Here is a 23,426-nt window from a genome sequence, read left to right on the forward strand (position 1 = left end):
AGACGTTTGAACATAAATTACGCACATGAAACTTAATGGAGGTGAACAAGTGTCAGGAATTCTAAAACCTGCTGCTCGGGCTGTTCCAGTATCCGTTTTCCATTTTGAGTAATAAAACAATCTATCAATAGAAAGTTTGAATAATTATGCAAATGAGTCAGTTTCAACATGTAAGTCATTTATTGACTTTTGTAGCCCATCTAAGCACTTTGGATGATATTGTAAAATAGGGCAGACGCTAATTCATGACTACTAGTGGTGTGCAGGTAGACGTTGATGTCTCTGCATGAAGATAGTCGGTAATCATAGATGACCCAAAGGGATTATGATTTACATAATGATGCTAAGTGCTTGTTTTTTCTCCAAAGTGAAGTGCAGAACAAAGATTCCACAAAATCACAAAAGCAGTATGAAACGTTTATTTATTTTATAGTTTAACACCCGCACACATTTTCTTATGCGACATGCTGCAACACTTTTCATGTCAGTATGTTTCCTTAGTTTCAGTTGAGGGAAAGATCCACAAATATGGAAAAAAAAAAAAATGAATGCGATCAGTCATCATACACATGAATTGCAACCTCAATGGCAAAATGAATATAATTTAGCTAGAGTGAGCTGCATCCCTTAGGCAAACGCTGTTTAAAAAGCACATTTCAAATCAATAAGTCACTGCCACATAGCGTAATGTAAACATTTTTGCTTTGATCATACATCGTCATTCCAGCAAAAATATTCTACAACTCCCACATTGGCAATTTAAGCTTTCATTTTATTTTGAAATCAACACACTTTGTGACTTTCACTTCAGCTTCATGTCTACAAGTGTGACTTTAATAATGAATATTCACCAGTCTATCTACATTTGACAGAAAGAGCTAACCTCTAAAGACAGTGTGTAGTATCTGTGAATAAACAACACAATCTTAAGTTTGGGGGGTAAAACCGTTCAATCGTCTTCAGTATGTTCATTTAAAATTCTGCAAAAAAAGAGACAAAGGAAGTTATTATTTCAAAAAGGCTGTTCAGAATAACTATATACATATTAGAAATACAAGCGCATTCTATTAATTATTACCTCTGACTGTCAATTTAGTGGAGCAATCCACCCTCCCCAATGCGTTTTCTGCAACAACCTTGTACTCTCCGGTGTCCTTAGGTCCAACCCTCAGTATGAGCAGAGAGCACACTCCGCAGGTGTTGGAGATTAGGTAGTTAGTGTTGGTGTTGAGACTGAGATTGTTGCGCAGCCATGTCACGTGAGGTGTTGGATCTCCTTGTATGGCACAGCTCATGTAGCATTCGTATCCGTCAGGGGCGGTGTGCAGTTTCAGTGGGACCAGGAACTTGGGAGGAGACTGCAGATTACAGGTCTTCGACTCTGGTATGTTGATAGTGAACTTTTCTGGAAGACAACAGAATGCATTGCATCAAATCAGAATTCAAAACATCAACACACTGTGATGCCATTTAAATTCTAGAGTTTTCAAAGAGATTCTCGCTTCCTTTTTTGCTACCAGGTAAAATGACTAATTTGTGATTTGGAATATCAAAAATAGATTTTTTTGTCCTAATATAGCGTGATATGTGGACCACATCAAAACACTATTAGTGTTTTACTTACTATTATTATCATACTATTATTGACCAAATTATACGCACACTATTCCCTTTCTGCCACTAGGAGTCTCTCATTCCAAACAATAACTGAAGACCTAGTTTTAGGAAGCAGCATGGCATCATGGGATTGTTGTCTTGTTTGGTTCCTCTGTGTGTTTGCACTTTACAGGAAGAGCTTTGGGCGGCAAAAACGTGCAGTGAGTATTTTTGATCCATTAGTGAAAAATCCACATTATCCATTGAAAAAAAGAGACATACTGACTAACGAGTAATACTGAATATTTCCTCCCTCACTCTGATGTTTCTTAGGGAGATTGCCCTGGAAGTTATAGCATAGATGTCAAAGCGAATGACGTCCTTTAAAGGCAACCAAAATTAACCGGTTTGTCATCTTGAATAGAAATACAGATTTTTATTCAAGGTGTTGGAAATGTTTTGTCTGATTTAAGTACACTACTTACTACACCTACTACAACAAATGTTTCACTAGTCTCATCATTTTCAGATATTTCAATGATACAGTGTTACATATTATATCTTTAACTGGTGAATATCATCAAACTATTATAATTTCCATTTGGATCAAGCACAATATATAACTGTTAATAACTGAAAGGTCAAGATCGGGAAAAAAATAATTACATTTGCCCTAAAAAGTACTCTTGCATTATTTCATCTTCTTCCAATAAGTTCCAGCATGGCGGACACTAAGAGGTGCCATGCTGCTTAAAGTTCCCAATGTCAATTTTAAGTCTGTAATCACACTTCAAATTTCTTTAACACAGATCAAAGTTGTTCTTCATTGTTATCCTCATTCTTTCATCATGCGTCTTCGTCATATTTTAGTGTCCTTCAGTGCAGCTCAAAGTTCTCCACCCAAATACTTTCTCGTCTCTGCAGTCTTTTTTATCAAAGTTCAACATTCTCCTTCATTGTCCCTCATTCCTTTTTCTCTTGCCCTAATTCCATAATTCTACTGGATTCCTCCTTGCTCTCAAAGCTCCTCCGCCCCATTCTCCCCATTCTCACTGTTGAGAATCTTGCTGTGGCCCACGCTACATATTTTAAAATGGGCTTTTATATAGACAAAGATTTTACAGACATTAAATTAGAAAAGCATTTAGAAACGATCATTTACAGCGGCACAGTACATGTATGTATTATACATTGACTTGTGTCCTCAGACATGATGATCGATGCTCAAGTGAAAAAAAGGATGGTTCAACTTCATTTGTTGCCTTGGTGCTTAGTAAAATGTGACTTTCTAATAAAATAATAGTCAAATAAAACAAAATGTTCGTACCTTTTTTGGCGGGAATGAGCCATTTGGTTGATTCACTTGGTTTGGAGGAGCCCATATCATTCTCTGCATACACTCTAAACTGGTATTCTCGACCCGGCATAATGTTGCAGGCAGTGAATCTATTGTTGAAGATGTGATCTGCAGTGGTGTGCCATGATCTTTTGTTGGAATCACGCTTCATCACCCTGTAGTGCAGCCTGTCGTCACGTTTCTCATCTGGAGATGCGGTCCATGAAATGGTCACTGTACCCGGCACGTTTTCATCAAGCTCCACAGGACCCGGTGGCTTTGGTTCGTCTGGAGTACAAACACAGAGGTTTTTCCACTTCATATTCAAAAGACTTGACTATGTGTAAAGGAGGAAGTTACACTATTTTACTATTTACTCACCTGTGACTCTAATTTCAATGCTGAATGTTTCTTGGCCAACAATGTTCTTAACAATGATCGTATAGATTCCAGTGTCTGTACGCTCAGCAGAAGGAATCAGAAGCTGGGATGTGCCCTCTGCATTGCTGATGGTCACTTTTTTAGACACTGGAGCTCCACCTTTCAGCCAGATGACTTCCGGCCAAGGTGAGGCCTACAAAAAGTATAATTTCACAAGAAATGATTAATTCCACATAAGTAGTATGCATGGTCATTAGAAGTCATGTTGAATAACTTGCCCAAATACCTCAAAGTTAATGTTGAATCTTGCAGAGTGCCCTGCTCTCACCACCATGAAACTCTTGATTTTTGCATCTGTGAATCGTGGCCTCACTGAGTAAACAATGAGATGCAAGTTAGTTCAACACCAGTCATATGGTTTTTAAATTGCTCTTTGAAGAATTAAGGGCAATAAAAGTCATTATCAGTCATTTGGGTCATTTCACTTTGAATAGAATCCATAATCCATAGGCCTTAACTTGTGACCTACTGGTAGAAAACTCCAGGTATTTAGCCTCTGTAGGCTGGATACCTGTCTAGAGAACAGGTTGAGTATCTGTCTTTAGTTACTTGTCTAGAGGCACAGAGAAACAGTTGGATACCTGTCTCTCAATACCCGCCTAAAAGGGGCAGAGAGAACAAGATAGAGGATAAATACCTAGAGTTTTCAGCAAGTCAACTTAAAACAAGTTCAGTTAGCCTATATTTAAACTCTAGATTAAAGGATAGTATGACCTGGATGACTGATAACCTTCACAGGTAAAATAAAGATATATACATACAATTAAATCTGTTTGATTTGAGTCATGAATAATTTGAAAGGGATTTTTTTTTTACCAGGAGGAGGCATGGCAAGGATATAATTATTCAGCTCCAGTGGTAGTCCGTCTCCTCCATCATTAGTAGCGAGTACCCTCACCCAGTACATGGCCAATGACTTCAAGCCTTTCACTGTGTAGGATGTCATGGTGATAGCATTTGAATTGCAGCTATCCCACTCCGTGTTTTCAGCAAGCCTGACTTCAACAAAATATCCTTTGGCTTCATCGTGCTCCCCTTTAATGTGTTTGGGTTCGTTCCAAGACAGGGAAAGAGTTGTGTAGGTGGAATCTGTCACTTTCAAGTCGACGACTTTCCCCGGGGGCTCTGCAATGCACGATTTGAAGTGAGTGCTTGTTGTATGACGTGTTAGCATGATGAAATTACGACAGTCACAGTATTTCTAAATGTCCACCTACTTTTAGGGTCCCTGGCAAACACATACTCAGAGGGTGAACTGTATTCACCCGCTCCAGAGTTATTGATTGCTGTCACACGGAATTCATACTCCAAGCCCTCAATCACGTCTTTGACGGCAAATCCCTTAGCTGTGGACAAAATATACAGACATACGGTTTGATCACACAACACGCGTACGCATTAAAGGCAAGACAGCGTAAAGTCATCAATATGTAGCATGCTGACATAGCATGATCAAACTGAAGCATTGAAAGGAGAAAAACCTCTTATCATGTCATCAGATGGGTTGACTTGACCCCACAGGTTGCTGCCCTTCTTGCGTTTCTCGAGGTTGTATCCCAGAATACTGGTTCCTCCGGTGTCAGAAGGAGGAGACCAGGAGAGGGTAATGCAATTTTTGCAGGCACTCACCACCTTTGGTGCAGATGGAGCTCCAGGGTATGCTGTGTACACACACACAAATGTTAATAATATCTTTTGATCATTTCCTTGTGTAAAGCAAGCAGCATGACTAATACTCATAATTAATCACATTTTTTAAGGAATACAATGACAAAATAAGCTAATAATGCTGTAACTAGGGCTAGGTGATCATGGCCAAAACATTTAAAACAATAAAAAGTTTGCAATTTAGTCTATGTCAATAATTATCGTCATAAAATGTCAAATGAATTTTGCTTTTGAAAGAATGTTGAAAGACACACGGAAACATTTTGCAAACCTGCGTTTGTTTTTGCAACTATGTGTTTCACGATGCATAGACATGATATTGATATATATGTTGTTAATTAAATATTGGCCAGCCCTAACTGTAACTGAAAATACTGTAACTTTTATAGGCAGCTTTCTGGAATTTACACATTCACTTCACCATTTCAATGCTGGCACAATCTGGTTTTATAAAAAGCAAGAGGCTTAATGTTTGATCATTTCCATCAGAGTATACCTTTTGTGCCTGCTTGAATGTCTTCTGTTTCCATCATTTCACTGGTGTCTATTTCGGTCTCCGCTCTGATGCGATAGCAATACCTCTTGCCATGGTCCACATCAGTGTCCCTGTATTTGGCCCTGGGCCCAATTGGCCCCAACTTCTTCCAGGTGTTTCGGCCAACCTGTTGTCGTTCAAGCATGTAGTTTCCAATCTTGCAGCCACCACAGTCTTTTGGGGGCCTCCACTTGAATTCAATTGCGGAGGAATTCGCCTCAACGATCTCCAGAGGTCCCATTGGAGGAGTAGGTTTATCTGCCAATAAACAACATGGCATTGAAAACACTTGTCTTTGCATAATGCATTACCCAAAGTACAATACTTATTCATGTGACATATTTATTCAAAGAAATGTTTGTTGGTTACATTTTTCATCTTCATTTTCTCATACGTACCCATTACAACCAGCTCGGTGACGGCCTCAACAGTGCCAAACTCATTTTTGAGTTTTATCTTGACCTCGCCGCTGTCTTTGCGCTGCAGCTTGGTTAACAGCAGACGGCTGTAGTCCTCTGCATTCTCAATCTTGATGTTTGATTCCTCTGAGAGCTCCTCGCCCTCAAGGTACCACTGAACCTTTATAGGTTCCCGTCCAACATAAGGTAATTTGAAGGTAGCTTTATGTCCTTTCTTCACGGCTACAGGTTTTGCAAATGCTTTCAGTTCCTCAGCGTCAAACCTTGGTGGGTCTAAATGATAAAACAGCCATTTAAGCAGGATTGTACAAGCATCTAATAATGTACATTTTTTAGAAATCTCAGAGCACCATGCAGTACTCTCAAATATATTTTTTTAGGCTGATCACTGATTAAGTTTTTATCTTTTACCTTCAACAACAATCATGGCCTCGGTTTTTCGTCCATCAGCTTCAAATTTATATTTTCCAGCAAATTCTTCTGTTACCTTGTGAATTTTCAGCCTGTGGAAAGTTCCATCTTTTGAAATGGTTATACCCTCAGATGATTTGATCTTGAAAAACAAAAATAGCAACATATTAAAACACTCTTGCCTGAGCCTCTGATTTATACAAATCTGCGGGGCCATATTACTGCACATATAACAACCTGGCCCTTTATGCTACCGAGTACGTTTCAATTCTGGACTCACCTCATTTCCATCTTTGTACCAGATTCCTTTACAGTCCTCGCTGCTCACTTTACACTCCAGCTGTGCTGCTTCTCCAATAACAGCTTTACAGTCAGAAAGCCCAGCATGAAAGTGAACTCCGGGGTCTGAGGATTGATCAATCATGTAAATGAATGCACATCTGCATACAGTTTGTCACTTAGTTGTTTTGTAGTGTTTGAAAACAATTCCATTGAATGTATACGTTCATGTGCTGTATATGATATGAGTGCATTGTCTACAAACTTGTATGTAATCCAAGGATGTACACACTTACCTCCCTTTTTAAACAATCATGATGGCTTCTGTTGATAGCATGTGTATTATCATTTACGTATAAAATACACTCGTTAAAAGCTTTAATGTCAGAGAATATGTCTAAAGGTTTCTAAGAGATGAAAGGAGAATACATCTTGTGTCAAACTTGATGACGATGCCTTCTTGGTTAGTTTGAAGCTTGATTGTCTTGTTTGGGAGTGGCCCTCTTCAAGTTGAACATTTGGGGGAGTTGAAATCTTGGCACAGCTTATACGGATATCATTAATTGACTCTTCTCTCCTAGCTTCTGTCTAAATACACATGTATATAGAAAATACCTCACTCAAATACCTAGGACTGATAGTTCCATAATCATTAGAAGAAAAGATCATTTTCTAGGTGCTGTGAATAAAGTCTTCAGTATGAAGAAACTGGTTCAGAGCATGGTCATCCTCCATCCTGTCTTCATCTTTAAAATATGCAAGAGTTTGTGTGTGGATACAGTCGTTACACAGTTGTATCAAGACAATGGTCGATACTACAGTTGTTCATTTGAATAATTAACCTCAATGCACTGACTCATCCTGATAAGGCAAGCAAGATTGTTAACACAGAAGCACAAAAAGCACAGATGCATATAAACATTATTCTCACACAGGCGCGCGCACACACACACACACAGCCTGCAGAACACAGTAAATGTGAGGTGGAGGTAAACAAAAATAGAGTAAATTGACTGCTGATATCCACCCTGCAGATCACAGACATAAAATTATATTACCAGTGCTAATATATTCTCTGCAGAAACAATTCTATAGCAGTCACTGTTATAACATCTGAAAAATATTTATACTGCTGTAGACCAAAAGTTATTTGTGCATGAAATTTAATTAGCATTATCTACAAGCAGCCTCAAGGTTAATACCACTATCGCTGATTACTCCAATACAAGGCTTTTGAAACAGTTATGCATTCAATGTAGCATTTTGCCAAGTGGTCACACACTATTTCTGTTTTTCCTCAATCCACTGAAAAAGTCATCTGCTCATCAAATGACTTTATTCAGGGACAATGCTTCCCATGAAGCAGTGAATACTGCACCTGTAATCTTACCACTAACTCTTTCCACAATCACTGGGCCATGTTGTGCATGGCCTGAATGCTTGCCAGCTGCAGTTGGCTCGCCACCGTCTGCACCTTCATCATTTTCAGCAGATTCATCACAGACTGCTGCTGGCCCTGTGCCATTATCACCACCGGCACCACTCGTCTCTTTTTGCTTTTCAGTTTGAGGTGATATCATCGTAATTATCATCAATCCAAAGTTTCTCATTTGCTGTTGGACATGCCTTACAAATAAGATTCATGAAAACAGTGACAATAAGAATGCAAATGTCAAAATAGCATGAAAACATCAGCAGCTATAGAGCTAACTATAGAATTAGGAGGTGACTTATTATGAAAAATCTGAAAATAAATAAAAACGTGCTCCATATGAAAATATAAATGTCATGTCGTAAAAAAAGAATGTTTTATTGCTATGTATCTACTACACAATTTTTTGAGGAAGAATGCCAATAGCATTGCTAATGCACAAAACTACTTTTGTTTCATTAACAAAGATTGAGTCATTTCAAATGACGTTTTATTATTCACTATTGTCCAAGTTAGTTTATGCAAACAAAAATTCTGCAGATAGTTAATGAGTTAATCATTTAAGCCCCTGGTTTTTGGTTGGTTATGGACAGGAAACCAATTAGACATCAAGGCTCTGGGACATATGAGATCTAAATGGCACCATAAGAAAACAAGTTTTATCATTTAGGCTTGACCTTTGAAACATATGTTTCTATGGTTTGGCATTTTGCTAATAAAGCAGAGCACTATAAACCATGTCAGTGCTATATGCATTTATGTTAAACTGCATCTAAGTTAGGAGGAGCTTAGAATTTCCTACAGGCTCTAATGCCAGTTATTTTAATTTCAAAATGGTGTTAATAGTACTTCACTCCTCTACAGCATGCAACCACTGACATCTCTTACCAACAACAGCCTCCTTATTGACCACATTTTTCCTTTTAGATCGTTTTCCTGTTTTCCCAGACTGTTCTCCTTGTTGATTTGTAGTTTCCCCATCAATATTATCCTGACCTATTAGTGATAATAAATAGCAGCTTTATGCAAGAAATAAAAAAGATGACTGTCACTGCTGACTTTACAGTTGTTGTCCAAATTTGTGGACAAAATATTGTTAATCTGTTGAGAAGGTATTTTAATAGAAAACTTAATGAGGATAAAGAGAAATATCATAATTATGAAAGTTCATAGAACCGACCAGTAAATACTAGATATGGTAATAAATATTAAAAGAACTGCAAAATGTAGACATAGAAAGACATTATCAACAACAAAATACATATAATTTCTACTACACCTGCTATGTTTAATCTCAATGAATATAAATTATCTCATTATCTCAGAATTAAACATGCATTCCTATAAAAACATGTCATTTGCTTGCGTAAATAGTTGCATAGTAAAAAGGACGACAACTAAAACAGAACATAGTTTTGGCTCAACATGCATTCATGTGAATTAATTTCTTACCAATGGCTGTATCTGGAACAAGTTGACCTCCTGCACGCTTTCTGCGTTTTTTTTCTCCGTCCACTTCATATTCCTCAAAATCGTCTCCAAGGTCTCCACCTCCAACGCCCCCTCCAGCTCTTCCAGCGTCTCCCCCAACCCCACCAACAGATCCTCCTCCAGCTTGACCTCCAACTCCTCCAGGTCCTCCTCCTGCTTGACCTCCCAGTCCTCCAGGTCCTCCTCCAGCTTGACCTCCCACTCCTCCAGCACCTCCTCCAACTTGACCTCCCAGTCCTCCAGGTCCTCCTCCAAATTCACCTCCCAATCCTCCAGGTCCTCCTCCAGCTTGACTTCCCACGGGCAACCTCCAGCTTGACCTCCCACCCACCTCCTCCAGCTTGACCTCCTATGCCACCCACCTCCTCCAGCTTGACCTCCCACGCTGGCACCTCCTCCAGCTTGACCTCCTACGCCGCCAGCACCTCCTCCAGCTTGACCTCCAACTCCTCCAGCACCTCCTCCAGCTTGATCCTCCAACCTCGCACCTCCTCCAGCTTGTCCTCCCCTCCTCCAGCCTCCTCCAGCTTGACCTCCCATTCCTCCAGGTCCTCCTCCAGCTTGACCCCCTCCCTCCCTCCAGGTCCTCCTCCAGCTTGACCTCCCCTTGGACCTCCTCCCTGGACCTCCTCCAGCTTGCTCCCTGCCGGGCGCCTCCTCCAGCTTGACCTCCTCCTCCAGCTTCCACGCCACCTTGGCTTGACCTCCTACCGCACCTCCTCCAGCTTGACCTCCAACTCCTCCCCGCCACTCCTCCAGGTCCTCCCTCCAGCTTGACCTCCCAGTCCTCCTCCAGCTTGACCTCCAACTCCTCCCCACCTCCAGCTCCTCCTCCAGCTTGACCTCCCACTCCTCCAGGTCCTCCTCCCACTTGACCTCCCAATCCTCCAGGTCCTCCTCCCACTTGACCTCCCCAGTCCTCCAATACCTCCTCCAGCTTGACCTCCTACTCCAGGCTCCTCCAGCTTGACCTCCAACTCCTTCAGCACCTCCTTTCGCTTGACCTCCCAATCCTCCAGGTCCTCCTCCCACTTGACCTCCCACTCCTCCAGGTCCTCCTCCCACTCCACCTCCAAATCCAGCTCCAGCACCACTTGCACCCTCTCCTCCACCTGCGCCACCATAACCACCACCAGCTCCTCCTCCTATGCCACCATCAAGTCCAGCAGTGCCAGATCCTCCAGCACCACCAGCTCTTCCAGATCCTTTTGACTTTGCTTTCTCCTCAGCTGCTGCCTTTCTGGCCATTTCTGCCTCTGCCCGTGCTGCTGCATCTGCAGCATTTCTCTCTTCTTGAGTTTTCTTGGCATTTTTCATTTTTTCTTCCATTTCCTTCAAATATTTTTCCTGCTGTTCCTTTGCGATTTTTGTCAGGTCTTCTTCATTGCAGCCCCCAGCCATAGTAGTTTTGCGCGCCACCTTCTTGCCTTTGTTTGTAGGATCTTTGTCAGCTGTAAAAAAAAGAAAGTTTATCAAATTTCTATCTATTTGCTTAATTCAGAATTATTGATGTTAGGGGAAAATACAATACATCACATTTTAGCATTCATATCTCAAAGATTAAAAAAAGGAAATTCATCAAGTAATTCTAATTTTCTCACCTTCAACTATTAGCCAGGCATTGCATGATTTTATTCCTGCCACAGCGGCGTAGATACCGGCATCCAAAGGCATACAGTCCCGCACAAGCAACTTGTGGATAAGCTTATCTTCAGATACAATGATTTCATGTTTCTCACTATTTGACAGTGGCGCACTTTTACCATACCACTTAATCTCATGCATGGGTGCAGTCAGGACACATTGGAAGACGGCATCCTCCCGTTCCTCTGCCTTGACCTCTTGTATTTTGACAGCAAACTCGACCTCAGGAACTGCAGGATTTCAGAAAGGCATAAAAAGAAACCAACACAGTATTAGATTTCTAATATGAATTTACTGTATATAAGCACAATATATTAAGAAGTTATATTGAAAATCTAACTATCACAATCATTTTGGTTGATGACTTACTTACCTTTAAAGTCTGTGGAAAATACATTGACACCCTCGACATCCACTGAGTAGAGTCCAGCGTCCCCTAAACCCAGATTTTTAATTGTAAAAACATATTTTTTGCCAGTTCTTTTCAAACTATGCTTCTCGTTCTCGCTTGCGTCTATGTCGAAAGGAACCATGACGCCATCCTGCAGAGTGAAGGGACATGTTGCATTTGTGATAACACATAAATGAGAAAGAAGAACACCACATAATATGTCACTGAGAGTGAGCTAATAATGCCTCACCTTGTACAGGAAAATCTTGCTTGTGGGATCCTTGAGGTCCATGTCCAACTCAATTGTTGCGCAGTCCGCGTCGTTGACCTCAATAGGTTTCAGTGTGCTGATTTGTGTTACAAACTATGATAGAAATCAAGATACAACACAATATTATAAAGTATAAGCAAGTTGGTGTGTCCAAACGAACATCAAACATTGACAAAACAGGATAATAAAACAAGGAAATACTGGTAATGGAATGAAAATGGCAACGTGTATATTACACACCTCTGCAATCTCAGCCTCTCTCTCTCTCTTCATTTCTTGGAGCTTCTTCAGCATTCCTCTGAAGTCAGTGATACCGTACTCAATGCAGATCCGCTCATAGTCTTTCTTGTCTGCGCTAAGCAGAATTTCCCAAACCTTGTCGTCTGGCTCCATTTGTTTTGCCTGACGTGTTCCATCAGAGTTACTGCAGTGTGGTAGATTGAATTACTGTCGTTACGTTCCATGGGAAGGGTATTGCTCTCATACTATCATGGAAAATATAGGCATTGACATAATAGTCAATTTTAACATTTATGACTCACCGTTTTTTAAGGCCTTTTCTTAAGTCAGTTATGTCTGCGGAACAATAACAAAACATATTGTTGATCATATAGGAAGGATATTTGTTTATGAAAGAGTAAAATTTCTTTATTATCAAATAAGTTTTGGGTCAGAAATATTCTGTTAAATTCTGTGTTCAACTTCAAGTGTCTCCCAATTTATTTGGACTTTTAACTATTTACTATTTATAAAATAAAGGAGCTTGCAATCTGGTGCAGTAGACATGGTAGGCGCAGTCTTACTTTGTAGTGTGGGCTATAAAGATTAATCACATATTAGTGGATCAGACGTTACATTGTGCCTCGTACTGTCCTGAAACTCTGCTCAGATGTGGGAAAGCAAGAAAATCTTTTCAAGAGGAACCTTAGACGGATGTGATCTATTGCAGATGATGAAGCCTTCACACACTCTGTATAGTTCCAAGTGACGTTAAAAAGAGAGCCTTTCATTTAGATGTCGGTGCGCGGTGACATTACGCTTTGACAGATTCACCATGACGGGCATATTTTTCCCAATAAATCCAATTAAGGAGTATCTTGTAGTATCACTCCAAGTATTGATTGAAAAATAAATGTATGTATATAAATATATATACATGTGTATGTATGTGTATATACATATATATATATATATATATGTATGTGTTTTTCATGGAATTGTGATGCCAGTTTGTGGCCTATGTGTCTTTGAGAGACAAAGTTAATTTTAGCTTTCTTTTTGTGCTAATTGTGGTGTATATAGCCCTCAACACCCCACCCCCCACTACACACACACTCTCGTAAGATAAAACTCAAAACACAACCTCACCTTTTGCCTCGGTCTTTTGAAATTCCTTTTTCTTAGAGAATCCCACTGTGAACAAACAAAAACTTTGGTTTCTGTCGCCTGTTTGTCACAGTCTCAGTAGGAAATTTCATGCAAACCGTATCAAAGACATTTGAGAGAAAGAGCAGCGTGAGAATAATAAAGTTTTCTACCTGCAATAACATTCAAGACAACAGTGCAAATGGCTCTTCCATATTCATTGGTTGCATAACACTTGTAGGTGTCCGCATCCTCTGGGCTAATCTTAGGAAACTGTTGAAACGCAGACTCAAAATTAATAACACGTTATTATCACTGAAATCAGGATGTATTGCGCATCATCGAGTGCTACATGCAATGTTTACCTCCAGTGTGTGTTCGTTAGATGACTCATCATACTTTTGCAGGCAAACATCAGGGTGGAAATGTATTTCTCCATTTGCTCTGCTCCATGTTACAGTAGGTGTGGGAGTGCCCACCACAATGGCTTTAAAAAATCCATATTTACCTAGAAGAGAGGACAAAATGAGGATTTCCTTTCAGTGACAAATTATTCATGGCTGTATGTTCAGTGGCAATGGCTGTGATGCTGTTTGTGAAATTGTGGGATTACATTAGATAATAGAAATAAGAGAAGAAAGAGGTAAGGAATGGCATTCAAGGCCCTATGACCTGAGCCACCAGGACATTGTCTGCATGTTGTTTGTGAATTACTGTAGATTTAATTGTTTGAACCTGAAAACTATAAATTGCCTTTAATCTTTTTTCATGGAGATGTGAGTCAATTACCTTCTTGAATAGTCAAAGCAATTGGTTTGCGGGTGAAATCAGGAGTTGTCATTCCCTCAGGAAGTTCCTCCATAAACTGTGTTATCATGACACCGGGAACTTTGGACTTCTTCCTGATACCTAATCAAATTAAAAACAACGGAAATTAGGAAAATCGTGACGTCAAATTTAAAGATGCTCAAAAATAATTTGTACAGTTAATGTGGAAGTGATGATGACTTTTTTTTTTTTTTTGGAAAGAAATCAGTTGGTGTGTCGGAAGAAGCAATGATGCTTACCAAGACATTTAGTTCAAAAGTGGATGAAAAATACCAATCTAAAACCCAAACAATTAAGAAAGTAAACATTTGTCAGTGTAAAATGCACACAGTCACATTTAAACACGTCAGGAGAAGAAAGAAGAAAAAAACTGCCACAATAATGTAACAAACTCTTTAAGAATTAAAGAAAATAACTACCTAAAAGAAGCTATGGTGATTATGTGCATTAGGTTTATTCTTTTTGTCTATTGTTTACTTTTGCCTTAATATTTTTTAGATTATCAGTAATTGTCTGTATGATTATGAGCCCCTAATGAGTATTAGGGCCACATTGAGAAACTTTTTCTTTTGACAGACTTCAAGAATAAAGTCTTAATTTACGAGAATAAACTATCTCCTTGTTTGTGAAACAAGAATAAAATCGTACATGTATAGTTTAACATTCTAACCTGTTTATTCTAAAATAAAATATCCTGTTACGAGAACATTTACGACCTTAATCTTGTAAATGTACGACTTTATTCTCGTGAATTAAGACTTTAAAAAAAAAAATGCTCTCAATGTGGCCCTAACACTCCCTCATGGTATGCATTTAGCTTGTATTACTAGAACACCCCACGACCCTCCTGTGGAGGATAAAGTGGTAGAAATGGATGGATGGATTTCTAGAGTAGGACTAGTATTTTTGAAAAATTGTGCTTCCCAACCTCAGTTTCCCCTGAGTTGAGAAATATCTTCATTCTTTTCTTTGTTACGTGCCCGCCACTGACACTTGGTCCTGTTAGCGTAACCATTAGCAAAGATGGCGGACACTGTTTACATTCTGGGAATGAGGTGAGTGAAGCGGGAGTGGGTCGAAAAAGTGCGGAATTAGTGTTGCAGTTTCAAGCCTAGGACCAAGAAAGAATGAAGATATTTCTTGACTCATGGACATTTCTTGACATTTCACTTCAAAAATACTAACCCTATTCTAGTAATACAAAGCTGTATTCCTACTGATAATGACTTTTTAATTTATGCATTAAAACTATTTTACAGATGTGTAATACTGTATTTAAACATCTTTATAAAAATGCACTTTGACAAATTTTAGGCCATAATAATAATGATACTTTCACATGACTCTCACTTTCGGCTATAAACATAAATGTTTTTGTGTTGTTGAAAATGTGAGACAATTCTTATTTAACTTTGAATTCATTAGTTGTCTACATTTGTGTCGGACTGAACCCATACTTGTAAAGTTATTATATGCGTACTATTAAATTGTAGTTATGCAATATTTATGATTTAATACTTGTCTGCGTTTTAAACTCTACAGTAGCAATCGATGCTCACTTCATTTGCGATGTGCTGCTGCGATGTTTGGACAAGATGTTTTTGCACATTGGATTCATATGATCGGCATCATTTATTCATTTGTAGGGGCACAGCGGATGACATCTGGAGATAAATAAACACCCTACAGTATGCAACCGTATTAAAGAAATAGTGCACGTCATATATCTGCAAAAGGCCTTAGGCCATATGCATTTTCTTTTTTTTTTCTTTTATTAATGTCTTTGTGATTACGTGTTGTTGCATTGTTATTGTGTTTTGCAGAAACCCCAGAACCCTAAGAGTATAACAGGAATAATCTACCCAACAGAAATCTTGTGGGGCTCACCAGCTGCTGATCACAGGGGTTCTGCTGCTCCAGGGATCCCTGCTCTTTAAATATTTTCACTTGACATGAAAGACCTGCAATAGGCAGAATATTAACTCTAGAATATATATATATGTACTGAATGGAATGAGTAGGATGCCCCAGCATTTTGCAATCCAAAGTGGAATGGAGGTGAATTGCTTGTGACAAGTGCGAATGAACAGTGTTATGTTCTGTTAGGGTTCACACCGTGGCACAGCGAGGATGACACAGGCGCCGTTAAAAACAATAGAGATAGCAATTAAAACTGCATGTGTAAGCCATGCAGGCATTGATTTCATGGGTCAGTCAATTATTATAAAAGTATTTTATGGAGAAGAATTAGCATAAATATGGTATTCTGAGTGTGAAATAAATACTCTTTGTTGCAGCCATCAGATGTTTAAACATGTCGATGGTAGGGCTGTCACTTTTTATTTGGAATTTGAACATGTGTTGGCAAGTTGGGGGGTGTACTAGTGTGTCACCTACTATTTGTTTGAGATTTTGTGGAGACAGTGACAGCCCGAGTCGATGGCCTGCTATCACTGTTCAGATCCCATAAAACCTGTTTTGCCTGTTTTATTACCCGTTTTTTATTGCTGCTTGTGTTTTACATCGTCATTGTCACTCTTCAGTACTTGCTGTTGTAATTAGGAATGCACTGATTTACTGGCTGTACACTGGTATTGCCTGACATTCACCATGTTGACTTTCATTGGTTTATCAGCAAAATAGGATGACATGAGCTGATACAGGCACCGATGGCTAACTAAAAACCTAATTGAATAAGTAGTGAGATGCTAAAAGTGCTATCTTAAATCACGGAAAGGTAGTACTAATAGTTATTTAATACATTTTGGTGATTGAATTTGTGATAACGTCATTGACCACTGCTCAAATTAACCTTATATTATACCTTATATTTATTTGTGTGGAAGTTGTCAAAGTGGCATTTTTGTTATAATATATGAAATAAAAAAAGACTCATGACAATCAACTGCTGTGCCATCCAGCAACAGGCTGCAGCTCTTATTCATATGGAGGTTGTTTGAAATGTCACAGTGAAATGCATCTGTTGTGACACTGAAAGCTGGCTCATCCCATTCTGGGTGACAACTTTCAAGCAGCGATGATGATCACGTGATGCATGCGACTCAACCAACATGAAGTCATGCACTTACAGGAAGGTGGATCGTTTGTGTTATCGGATTGTCTTTTTTTGTTTTGTTTTCTTGCATACCTTTGTCGTCTGGGTGAACTCCCTCAGAACCGCCGACTTAACACGCAACGTGACAGCAGGAGAGGAAACAGGACAGGGAAACATTAATCCTGACAAAAGCACCATGGCAGGTTGGAACTTCGACAGGATTACAGACACATAATGAAGATACAACACAACAGTGTAAAGTACGTAACCCCAAAATGGGAAGCACACAAAGACACACAGACACAACTGGAGCAGACCAAAGTCTTCAGAGACACACAAAGAGAAGTTAGTCAAAGACAAAATAGAATACAGTATGTTAGCAATATGGTTACTGCAGCATGTAAATGTTTTTTTTTTTTTGCTTTGCTAGTGCTGATCAGCCTTCATTTCAAGCTCACTCAGACATTTCCTCATCTCAGGATGATTCCTGCACAGTGCTTGAGAAAGAATTTGTTGGAATTTAATTTTAAGTAAATCTCCATTTTGTCTTGTACCCAAAGAGGAATGGGACGATGTTTGATTTTCAGTGTCCTCTTCAACCGTGGCAGCTGTTAGTGACGGTCTCATTCGTTTTGTTCCCATCAGCTTTGTGCCTGGGTTGTTCTTCAGAGAGACCGAAGCGACACTTTGTCCTAACGTTGTTTTGGTCCTCCGGAGATTATTTCCTTTGAACATGTCATTGTCAGACATCTCTGTTACCTGTGATCATTTACTGGCGCGTTGGAACATTTGCATAATTGCAACCTTGGGAAGTGGAAATTGACCAGTAACACAGGCCAGTGTCACACTCTAATGTGTCGCTTCTGCCAAAAATACGCCACCTGTTCCTTGGCTCTAAAAAAACGTCTGTTTTCTTGACGTCATGGATGCAATCACACTGTGTGGTCATTTCAAAAACCGTAGATATTAACAGAAGACGTTGCTCTGGTGGTTGCGTCTTTATCAGAAATGCTCAGGAGTCACTTTTAATGCAGTGTTATTCCAATATTTTGTGCATTCCATGTCTTCAAAAAAGATTTTCTGCACAGGGAACCAATCTTCTGTAATCGTTGACGTTGCCTTCTTCTTTGGTAAGCTCTTCTTTTTTTTGCTCGTGATTTGAGTCTTCAAATGAGGATTTCAGGTGGCGACAGCTGCAATACAAACCTTTGAAATGCCTAAAAAGATGGGGCGTCCATCATTCTGCACTCACCCGCCTGCCCAGCGGCAGTTGGCTCGGTCACCTTTGACTTCTTCGACATCTTGCCGTCTTCCCGAAGCACTGCTGATTCACAAGGCTCTGAAGAAGAATGCAGAGGTTAAGAAAGGGGAAGTCTGCAGAGTAGGCACACATCACAGCTTTATTCAGTCATTCTCTTTTTTAAAGGTTCAAGCAGAGGCCACTCACACAGTGAAACATTTATTCCAGATCTTTGGAGGAAAGTGGTTTCAAAGAAGTGTAGACTTTTCCTTTCAATCCCTGCAGTTGCTCTGAGCAGTCAGTAAGAGGCAGCAACCAGTGTCATTTACAGTAACTGCAGGCCTTATCATGGGGGGAAACATCTATCTTAGGAATCCTCTCCAGGAATGTGTTCATTAAGCAAGGTAGTTTAAGATGCCTCTGCTACTGCTCATGTGCTTAATATTAACTGATTTATTTTACAGTTTAAAAAAAAAAATGTATATGTCAGATTTTAATCTGCCTTTTCACCGGCTTTAGACAAAACAGTAGCTAAACCCGTCTTTCACCACTCTGCCATTTCTCTGTTCACTTGATTTAAATATTTCTGATGTGGGTAACTCAAGGATTTACATTATTCTTTCAATGGAACCGGATTACCACCCTTAAATCTGAGGGGCAAGCATTTGTGGTACATTTTAGTGAGTTTTACATCAAAGAAAAAACAAAATAGTATAGCATATGACACTTATAGGCATCAACTGACTAATATGACACTTGTTTAACTGCGAGCCACAGCTCATCTTTGTCATTAAAAGGTCACATGCGTCCCTTTATATCATTATTATTTTGCAGTTGAGTTGATTTTATTCCCAGAAAAAAAGGTTAACAACAATAGGTGAGTCCTGTTTGAGCTTTGCTTTTAATGCTGCGTGTATGGTACCCATTTATGCTTATTTTAATCACTTAACATTATAATTATATTGCTTACTGTGGCAGTTATGAATAATGCAAATCAGTCACGTAACGTTCAGTGTTTGACTTTTGTTTGGAGCCTGTTATAAAGCCTTATTCTCTATTCACCTCATAATCCTTCGTGTTGATCCCACCTGTCTATTTTTTTTAAATTATATTTAAATCAACATTGATGCTCTGTCTGTTTCTCTGAACATCAGAAGCCCATGGTGCATTTTCAAATTTCAAGTGTTTCTTTTATAGCCTTTAAATATTCATGAAATACAAAATGAATTGACCTTCTGCATATTTTATTCATTTATAAGACAGGCTTTAGAAGAAGGAACACAAGTGTCCAGAAACGATAATGTGTGGTTTCACCTCACATTTCGAATGTACTCCGACGTCTCATTGAAACATAATTGTGAAGTCAGTATTTTATTTCTAGTTGTACACACACAGCAGCATATGTTCGGAGAGGCTCTGTGCTCCAGCAGTAATCTTGGCTCTTGGTGTTTCTTCAAATTGAACCGCTCATCACATATGGTAAAAGCAAAACAGCCTGAAACAGGAGTCACTTTGGCAGACGGCCCTTTGCATTAAATGAAACCCACTCCTCGTCCCCTCTCGCTGGAGAGCTTGCCATTTTAGCTGATTACATTTATAGTGCTGAGGCTCTTGTATGTTTTAAAGAAACCTGACTGGTGGGGGTGGTGGGGCGTTAGAGACAAAATAACATAGATCTGGAATATGTTTCCAAAACACTGTTTCTCAGATTTGAAATATTTATGCTGCAGGCTGCATTACAGTAAAATCTTCTGTCACCAAGCTCAGACATGGAGACTGTTCATCTGAAATGTTGGATGACTGCAGCAGAAAGGGTTTATTTATACCTCGGGCTGTTCTAAATAGAGATTGGAGGACATGTGATGATTGTATTGTGATTAAAAACACACACACAATCATTTGAGCTTGCCGACATACAATCCAAGTAATTTTTTTTTTTTGAAAACCACAAGGGGCAGTCTTTTTTTTCCAAGTCATCCCCATACCTTGTGATTCATAAATATTAAAATATTAAAAAAATAAATATTTTTCCATCATAAAATGTTGACTAAAGAAAAATGTTGACATGGAATTCTCATATCGTTTCATGCATAGCTGTAAATAAGAATTGCTTTTCACACAGGATGTTCATGTCCTAATTAAAATGGGTTCAGTTTGTCACATGACTGGATTTGCATCATTTGCATCGACTGAACGATCAGTGAGGGCATGTTAAACCCTGTGGTGATTGTAATTCCATATCTTTTTAAAAATAGGTCTGTGCAGCACTGCGTCATTTGACATCATTTAAAGTTGACCTCTTCTCATGTGAACGCCATGAAATGACTTGAAAGATGTCGTGCCGTGGAGTCTTTTGAAATTTAAGGGGATATGGGAGATGCAGTGCTGCATACAAACAAATTACAGCTAATGTGCCACTACTTTGTGACATGTCTGACATGTCAGCTCCCCACACACACGCACACACACACACACACACACACACGACTGACTACATACTCTTGGAAATGTCATTTCATCACGTCTCCTCACCTCACTGAGTGTTCAACAGAGAAAGTGGCTTCAGCTGTGTAACTCATGCAGAAACAGGCCTGATGACAAGGTCCTTTGGTGACAAATGAGCACTAATGCTGCTATTTGAACCTCCCAGTTACTTTGCACCTTTGATGAATTGTTGTAAGAGAGCTGACAAGTCCGTGAATTCACTGTAGTTTGTTGAGAGTTGCGTGAGAAAATGCTTCAGCTTGTTATGTTACTTTATTCTCTTGAGCCTTTCCCGATTGGTCGGGTTCTTCCTGATCTAGGAAGTGCAATCGCATTGAAGGTAATTGCTTTCTGTGAAAATGCACTTTGCATGTGCACATTGTGAGAACAGAACAGCTACAGCTTGAGCAGTGTCAACCACAACCCCTGTGTGCTTCTTTAATGTAAAAACAAAACTCACTTTCTGCCAAAAGTACAACCCACTCCCTCCTTGCAAATCTCAGTATCTCAGGCTACATTGATTTGATACCTCCATCTAAAGTTAGTCATCAGCCAGCAACCTCGCAGCACTGACCTCACTGCTATGATCCAGCTCTCTCCCTCCATTTAAAACAATGAAATTCAAACTCAGAAGCCTGCATACTTTACTAAAATGATTATGAACACCAAATGAGCCTCCTCCATGTCACTTAATCCTGCACAGTTTAATGTATACATGTACATTATTAATGCGATAACTCACTTTAATTTGAACTGAACTGAAATCAGAGAGCACATCAAATCCTATTTACTGTTGGTCACTTTATTACTCTTTAAGTGCTGCACACTCGGCTCTCTGTAGAGGAAAATGTCACGTCATTCACATGTAGTATGATTTAGGCTTTTACTGTGATACGCCCACTGCACCTGCTTACACTGTGCGACGTTGCACAATGCAGCTACCACTGATACATGTTTGCAGGCACTGACGTAGAAGCCATAAAGGCCGACTTTAGTCCATGTTTCAGCTCTGAATAAACACATTACGTCTCATTCAGCCTCTTAATTTGAGGGCCACCTACCTGCTCACAGTCCTCAGTTCTCGCAGCTCTGTTCCCTGTCGGGCAGCAGTCTGGTCACACTGTGCCTTCCTCTGATTTTTTTTTTTTTTCCCCCAACGTAATAGATTCTTCCACCAGTGTCCAAGCCGGTGCTTGATGCTCCTTCACTGCCCAGACCTGGTGGCTGCCAAAAGCTTCAGACTTTTTTTGTATCTGTGGAGACTCCAAAGACATTGGAGGCTGAGTGGGCGGTGAAGCAGTGGGGGTGGGGGCAGATGAAGTGACACTCATGAAGATTAGAGTTTGTTTTGAAAGCCTTCAATGTTGACGAGTTTGCTGTGTACTGTGCGTGCACTGTAGAGGTTAATGTAGTACTGCAACTCATCAAGTAGAGCAACACAACCTTTTTTCTGGATAGACAGACAGAGAACAGCGGTCCGTTAACAGTGATGCACCTGATTCTCTCAGTCCACCTCAGTGCTACAGGCTACAGTAACGGTCAACCACAACAAATAGGACATTTGAAAGTACAAACTAAAGGTGTGTGCTTTGAGGATGCCATTGGCAACAGCGAACACTAGAATGAAAATAGACTTGATGGATACAGCTATGCCACTGTCAAAGGTTCAAGGCTGCAGCCCTTAAACACCTTCGGCTCGTCTCTTACACGCACGACGGTAGCATTCTAGTTGCATGTCTTGTGAAGGGTTTTTATTTTGAAGCGCATGTAAAAGTTGCCAGCCGCTATTTACGGAGAGGCTGAAATAAAGAGGTGATGTGTGGGTGCGTCACATTGTCCTCCTCCCGTGGAAGAGTCGTGCCAAACAGCACAGCAGCTGCTCCATCAAACATCTGAAACCTGATCAAGAGTATCAATAATAATAGACATAATATAGCAAAGAAATGTCGAGCATTAACGCACCCTAAAGTGTATTTATTTACAAATATGAAGTAGAACCGTATGTACGCTGTATAACATAGGTTACTAACAGGATGATTAGTTTATAACAACCCCAATTAATAAGCAGTTGAAGATGGATGAATGGCTATTCCCTTGACCGTTATGTGTGTACCACATAATAGTCGTAATAACTGCATAAACCTTTCTTGCGCAAACTGTAAAACCTGTGAACTTTGCACCCGGCAAACGACAACAACCATAAACCTGTCAGACTTAAACAAATATACCTTCAGACTCGAGGAGGTCTGGAAATCTATTTCTGTCGGCCAGTATTCAGTGTACAGTACATGTATCTGTGCATGGATCAGCGCTTACATCATTTCATGTTAAATATAACTCTGGGGTTTTTGTTACTTTGTCTGAACTGCTCTGATGGTAATGATGTTTTACTTTTAATGATGGGAGTTCCATAATAATCCAGTACAATCGTGCATTTGTGCCCGACATGATTTTAGGCGTCATATAAAACACTTAACACTGAAACATACATACTGTAGATGTTCACAAGCTACTTAAGTGGCTCAGTGGATTACTCAACA

At 39.7% G+C, this 23,426-nt stretch overlaps 1 protein-coding gene across 3 annotated transcripts; it reads right to left on the reverse strand.

Moving 5' to 3' along the window:
- Positions 1–405: 405 nt before the first annotated feature.
- On the reverse strand, positions 406–22,126 carry LOC122768368 (immunoglobulin-like and fibronectin type III domain-containing protein 1). 3 transcript variants are annotated; one of them, XM_044024306.1, is made up of 27 exons: positions 21,948–22,126; positions 18,415–18,501; positions 14,069–14,188; positions 13,645–13,787; positions 13,453–13,552; positions 13,283–13,327; positions 12,457–12,490; positions 12,155–12,338; positions 11,894–12,007; positions 11,626–11,794; positions 11,210–11,482; positions 10,598–11,059; positions 10,001–10,066; positions 9,570–9,755; positions 9,006–9,113; positions 6,687–6,811; positions 6,407–6,548; positions 5,975–6,268; positions 5,538–5,834; positions 4,855–5,034; positions 4,591–4,719; positions 4,190–4,498; positions 3,600–3,685; positions 3,314–3,506; positions 2,924–3,220; positions 1,079–1,405; positions 406–980 (listed from the first exon to the last, which is right to left on the reverse strand). In XM_044024306.1, exons 2-27 carry the CDS (start codon positions 18,461–18,463, stop codon positions 973–975), a joined length of 4,440 nt encoding a protein of 1,479 aa, XP_043880241.1. In that variant the 5' UTR covers positions 18,464–18,501; positions 21,948–22,126; the 3' UTR covers positions 406–972. The 3 variants fall into 3 exon arrangements, with proteins under 3 accessions (XP_043880241.1, XP_043880243.1, XP_043880242.1); XM_044024308.1 differs by lacking the exon at positions 9,006–9,113; XM_044024307.1 differs by lacking the exons at positions 18,415–18,501; positions 21,948–22,126 and adding an exon at positions 15,995–16,114.
- Positions 22,127–23,426: the final 1,300 nt, after the last annotated feature.

Source organism: Solea senegalensis, linkage group LG4 (genome assembly GCF_019176455.1).
Source record: "Solea senegalensis isolate Sse05_10M linkage group LG4, IFAPA_SoseM_1, whole genome shotgun sequence".
NCBI classification, from domain to species: Eukaryota; Metazoa; Chordata; class Actinopteri; order Pleuronectiformes; family Soleidae; genus Solea; species Solea senegalensis.